The sequence below is a fragment of the Watersipora subatra genome, chromosome 10, assembly GCF_963576615.1.
Source record: "Watersipora subatra chromosome 10, tzWatSuba1.1, whole genome shotgun sequence".
Classification (NCBI taxonomy): domain Eukaryota; kingdom Metazoa; phylum Bryozoa; class Gymnolaemata; order Cheilostomatida; family Watersiporidae; genus Watersipora; species Watersipora subatra.
In genome coordinates, this window is record NC_088717.1 from 13761344 (window position 1) to 13767756 (window position 6413).

General features: G+C 35.4%; 1 protein-coding gene across 1 annotated transcript; it reads right to left on the minus strand.

Annotated features, from left to right (window-relative positions):
* Positions 1–1640: 1640 nt before the first annotated feature.
* On the minus strand, positions 1641–4995 carry LOC137406421 (uncharacterized). Its single transcript, XM_068093002.1, has 5 exons — positions 4791–4995; positions 3921–4085; positions 3020–3079; positions 2575–2738; positions 1641–1763 (listed from the first exon to the last, which is right to left on the minus strand). The coding sequence occupies exons 1-4, from the start codon at positions 4866–4868 to the stop codon at positions 2619–2621; spliced, it is 423 nt and encodes a 140-aa protein (XP_067949103.1). The 5' UTR covers positions 4869–4995; the 3' UTR covers positions 1641–1763; positions 2575–2618.
* Positions 4996–6413: the final 1418 nt, after the last annotated feature.

The following is a 6413-nucleotide window of genomic DNA, read 5'->3' on the forward strand; positions in this document are numbered from 1 at the left end:
AACCAAATTAAAATTTTTGATGTGTGCAGCAAAATTAAATATTTTACTTCAAATAATATATTTATTGTATCCCTGCGCCACGACAGCGGCTGGCTGGCTTGCTTACTGCTGTGGTCAGGTATAATTGCAGTGGCTCAAAACCTGGTCAGTTTCTGGGTCGTTTTGTAGAGGTGGAGCTTAATCCGGAAATGCAAATGTTTGTCGGCACTAAGCGACGAGGTTTTAAGCAAGTGCCAATGTTTAGTCGGTTAGAAACTGAGTCTGTAATCTTTTTATTTTTTGTAACAAAATAAAGCATAAACATCGTTTTAGACAAATCTTTAATCAAAAATATGAGATCTTTCATCAAACTAGCATAACGTATTCACACAGTTGTTTACCGTAGTTTTGTCGTGTTAAGACGAAATAGTAACATGCTCACGAAACAGAAAAAAATCTTCTCAGAAATACATCTTTAATTATTCTGTATTTGTTTATACAGTGTGTATGAAAAATATCTTACATACGTTGTAATATGATTGCACTTACATGTATGTAACGTGGTATTACATAAGTTATTGAATATTTGTGATTATGTTCTAACCAAATAAAATGCACATTGAAACAATTGTCTACTTTGCTACCATTCTGAGAGCTAAAGAAGATTCTATTTCATTTTAGTGTAACTATTTATGTTAGCGTATCATAAGACAAAGATTGTGAAAAGGCAACAGAAGACATTAGTCTATCGTATCTTTACTGCAAACACCGACTTCTCCAACAACTAACTTTATTTAGATTTTGAACATGACCGCACTTTGTAGGTATTGATTTGTCAATTTGCTTATATATTTATTATTTATGTACAGCATTGTGTAACCAAAAAGTTTTCTTGATTTGTTGGGCAAAAAATATTTTCTTACTGTTGGCATGATGATGTATTTTCTTGCTCCAATATAAATAATGCATGTGGCAATTGTTGTGCATCATTGTTAGCAGCTTTCCCGTTACCTCCACAAGCACAATGTAGCCAGTTCTGGAAAATCAGAGGGCAGCACACAAAACCTTTAGCATGATGTATATCTATTGGCATTGTTGACGTTATACAGCATACATTGTTTGAAAAGTCGATGTGCAATGACAAAATGTCTGGTGATGGACCACTGGAACAATCATAGGAAGTAGGTTGTTTCAGTTATTAGACGAATCTATCATGATAAATTGTTAAGTTTAATAATTTTACTTTATTTGATATAAAAAGAAATTGTTGCGCATAACTTAATTACTACCACATCAGCACCAAAGCCATAAAAGGCCTTTAACAAGAACAAATGAGAACAGAATAACACAGTAGAAAAGGGCCACATATACTACATGTAGATATGTGAAAATGAGTGAATATAAGTCTGGGTTATTTAAAAAAAATCAGTGATGAAAGTCCTGAATGTTGTTTGTATGCAGGTATGTTTTAATTGGATCAATATATTCACTCAAAATTGAGCACAGTACCTAGCTGAAACAGTTCAAGTTTTTGCATATAAAAGTATTCCTATCTAGAACAAGTTTGTTCTCTATGGCTGCAGATGAACTGGCAATGAAGGGAGGGCACGCCAGATGCCGTCTGGCGTGCCCTCCCTTCATTGCCAGTTCACCCACAGCTATAGGGAACAAACTTGTTCTATGCCTATCTAGATATTGCATGTATTATAAAGCCTCAGGACTCAGGAAGCATTTTTCCTCTGTCATTTCTTACTCCCTGCAAACTCCTCTTGGAGATCCTTGATCTAGAATAAAGACAATCATAGCATGTGTATTTACATCCCCTTGAACTTGTAAAGTACTGTGAATGCAGTATTTAAGTGGCATTGTTTTGAGGTGATTTTTGACTTTGACAGGAATATTATGTGTTAATTTAATGAAGTAAATTGGAAAGTTACATTGGACATTGTGATTAGCTGAAAGTTAATTTGGCGATCTGAAAGAACCGGGCAAATCTGCTTTTGCTAGTTCCTGACTTTATTACTGTTTTTACAATAGTTTTATTTCACAATTATTTCCTGGCTTCATATATCTACTCCGATCCTACACTGCTCAACCGACTTAGCCCATAGAGTTGACTTGTAGAAGACAACAACGACATTAGTCCAAGTACTCAGTCAACGAATCGGATGGTGTTGTGGCACCTTGTTATCAACTTCTCAAAGAGTTGATAACAACTCCAAAGATGCTCCCAAATCCCGATTAGAGATATGCAAATCACATCAAATCACCAATCATGAGATTGGCATCAAAGCACCATAAAAATGAATTGCCCAGCTTGTAAATTAAATCAAATAAAACCATCAATTACATAGTGGATGATGGTTTTAATTTCATTTTTTTTCAAAGCTGAGTTGTCACCCTTCTAAGTGATTTGATTTGGAGCAAAACGCATGCCAGCGATTTGATATGCTTTACAAATCTGAAATCAGAGATTTGGGAGCATCGCTGCACAACTCTCTCCAATTCAGACACTGAGCACTTACACTAAAGTGACACGAAAGCATCATGCAACAGGGTTCTAATTTTAAAACTGAGTTACTGAATATTACTCACCAGACTGTTAGGTATGAAAGTAACATCAGGTGTCTCAGTAACATCTATAATGCTGTCGTTTGTGGCGTTTTGTAGATGCTCCCCACATCTATGGAAGCTCGCATAGCCTCTGCTCTTACTCCTACCCGTCCTGAGCAAGCACTGCGTTTCCTCCTTATCTTGAGCTATAAATCAGAATGCTCGAGGCATTGAACGTTTGGCTGGGTATGAACAAGCAACTTAACAAATATCGCAGTTGGCAGCAAATAATTTGTTTCTAAAACCTAATCCTGCATACACAAGGAGTTCTTCTGCATTATCCTACTATAACTTCATGTTTTTCTAGCTACTAATCTAGGGCTATAAATGGCTTGAAGATCTGCCTACCAATGAAATTCCACATTTAACCATAATTAATATTGCACGATTTGCCTAAAATTTTATTGCTGGTTATGTGAGTGAGTACCTCCGTGTTACTATCAGATGTATTGTCTTGAGGATGCGGTCTCTTTGTTGGATTCTGTGACTAAAAATATAAACAATACGTAAATTATGTATATCGACACCATGTGACAACATATATGAATTTATGCACATGTATAGCATATTTATATTTGTGGGCACAATCTAACTAAATTCAAATAGGCAAAAGAGTCCAAACAAAGGCCTTGTTGTCAGGGCTCCAAAATAAGCATTCATTTTATCTTACTTTTAATGATTGTTTTTGCATATTTTAGGTGTGAAATACTAAATGTAAAATAAAATATTACGTCCAAGTTTAACCAAAGGTGTGAACTGCGATATAATACTATCTGGCGCATGTGTGAGGCCTCGGGATGAGAAATTCTCAAGAAAAATGAGACAGATTGCCGTAAACTTCACTGGCTATTGGGTCAAGGATATGGTATCTAAGCATTCCAATCAAGTCCTTGTTTCTTTGCAATTCTACCAAATTTCTATGAGAGTGTAGATAAATTAAAATAAGAGAAAATGTTTTTGAACGTTGATGTACTGTGAGACCGAAAGCAAAGTATCGAATACAACTTAGGCATGTCGCAACCCTCACAGTAGTGTAGACTTAGATTTACTGCATTCTCTGATTTTAGCTTACAAGAATATAAATGTGCACACATGCTTTTGTTACAAGATAGCTATTTCAGAAATAAGACAAATTAAAATCCATAAAAGTAATAAATATTATTTATCATCTCTATGTAAAATCCATACTATACTATCTGTGCATTTGCAAAGACATGGAAGGATAGCCCTGTCTAAATATATTGGACATACAATGACCGAGTTTTGCTGTCCAAAAACATCCTTTATAATAGGCCGAGTAAAATATTCTTGGTGTACCGGTAACTTACCCTCCGCTGTTCTTTGTACTTTTCCTTCTGGGTTTGCTGTCTTTTAGGGCCGGACATGCAGCCATACTCTTTTTCTTCGCCATACTCTTTTTCTTCGCCATACATACATAAATAGCCTTGACTGTCATGAATGACGTTCTTACCTCTCCAAATATCTTTACCTTGCTAAATTAGAGCAGATAAAATTTTAAAATTAAGAAACATGGTACAGATTTTTTAGATTCATTGGCTGAAGACGTTGTAGGTTTTTAGCCTTACTTGATTGGTAACACTCAATTGGGAACTAACTGCTGCATGTATATGATGCTTGATACATTTATTGCTTGCTTGATTGTAGTTATTAATATATACAATGATTTTTAATGTCATTTAAATTGCATGCCATTGCTTGTACACTGAAGCCCATGTATATCTTCTAATCAAGGCTGCACTATAAGCTTGATTGTAATCCACTGCATGTCTGTATATACACGAATATCCACTTCGTCAAATTAAGCTTAAGAGTTGAGTGTCTATAGAGAGTAATCCTTTATTGCTGAGAGGTAGATGGTGTGTATCCAGTGTGAGTTGCTAGTGAACTGATGAAAATTGTGTCAACTCTGCTTCAAGTAGGGCCTGTGACGTCATAGATCACATGGTACAAAAACAAACCAAAAAGGGCTTCATAAAACTGCAGCATAAAAACATATAAGCTACTATTGACATGTACTTCTATTGCACAACAACCAAGCAGAGGACTACATTTTACAATCAAGGTTACACTTCACAATCAAGGTTACACTAAAATATCCGAGGTATAAAATGTTTATTTTCAACACAAGATCACAAATTAGGCAGTGGAGAAAAAGTGCATTAAGGATATGAGATTACCTTCAAAAAGTCTTTCATGCTTGTTGAATATGCCGTCCTCATGGTTTGTGTAAAACTTGTTGCCATATTCGATTTCATGGGCTTTGATGGCTTGCTCAGCCTCGTCTAACAATGAGGCAAGAAGAAGCGGCATAATGCTTAAATGCACTGCAATTAAAAAATATATTTGGTAGGCCCTCAGGCTCCTCGTAGAAGTTGACTGTCGTCAGCGATCATGTCATTCAGCTATCGAGGCTTCGATAACCTACCGACATGATTGCCGACTACAGGCACGGGAGGCCTGTAGGTAGGCCTATATAGAAGATGAAATGATGAATACAAAAAGTCAGTTATGAATACATGATGACCCACTGAGGTCTTGAAGCAATATGAATATGCAGTGCATTTCAATTAATTTTTTAAGACAAATTGCAAGCAGTAAGCGACTCTGACTACTGAGGACTACTGATCACAGGCAGACTGTCTAGTCCGAAAATATAACTGCCCTGCATTGCAGAAGACTACAAAAACTTGCTTTACCTTGCCTCCTCTCCTACACTTTTTGTGAACCAAACAGATGAGATACAGCCTAGGCCTGGCGGTGCTACTGACAGCGCACCATTGTAGTAACAAGTTCAAATAAAATTTGAGATACACAATTAAATGGTTGTTTCTTAGGTAGCTACATACTGTCGTTGTTTCAAAATGTGCTACAGTTGAGACTTGGTAGTAATATAAAGTTAGTTGTTAAAAAAGTGTGTGCTTGCAGCAAATACAGTAAAGATAAGAAACTGATGTCTTCTGTTGCCTTCATTTTTACAATCAATGCCTAACGAGATGCTAATACTAATATTTACAGTGAAATAAAATAGAATCATTTTAGGCTCTCAGAATGGTAACAAAGTGGACAACCGTTTTAATGTGCATTTTATTTGTTCAGAACATAATCGTAACTTTTCAATATTTTATGTAATACTGCTTTACAAAAATGTATTCATATTAAAAAAATATATAACTATTTTTCAAATATAAACGAATACAGAATAATTAATGGTGTATTTTTGAGAAGATTTTTTCCGTTTTGTGAGCGTGTTACCATTTATTCTTAACAAAAAAACTACGATAAACAACTATGTAAATACTCTATGTTATTTTGCTAAAAGAACTCATATTTGTAATTAAAAATTTGCTTGGAAAAGATGCTTCCGTGATATTTTGTTAAACAAAAAGATAACTACTCGATTTCTCAACAACTAAACGTTTGCAGTGGTTCGACTAACTTTAAAGCTTTTGTATTTCCGGATTAAGCTCCACCCCTACAAAACGACCCAGAAACTGACCAGGTTTTGAGCCACTGCAATTATACCTGACCTACTGCTGTTCATGTACGCACTAGCGACGGCAGAGACAGAATGACAGCAGCGATTAAACAGTCGTAGCCTTATTAATTACTTGTTAAAATTTATTCAACTAACGTTACTATTATGTAAAGTTGTAGTAAAAGGTAGTTAATTTAATTTAGTTTACTTAGAGACATCTTAGAATAATGTATTTCAACAACAAAACTTTAGTTTTGGTTTCATTTGACGTTCGTTGTATTTCCGAAAGTAACAAGCCGCATTAAGCCGCTTCGGAGCGCTCCAT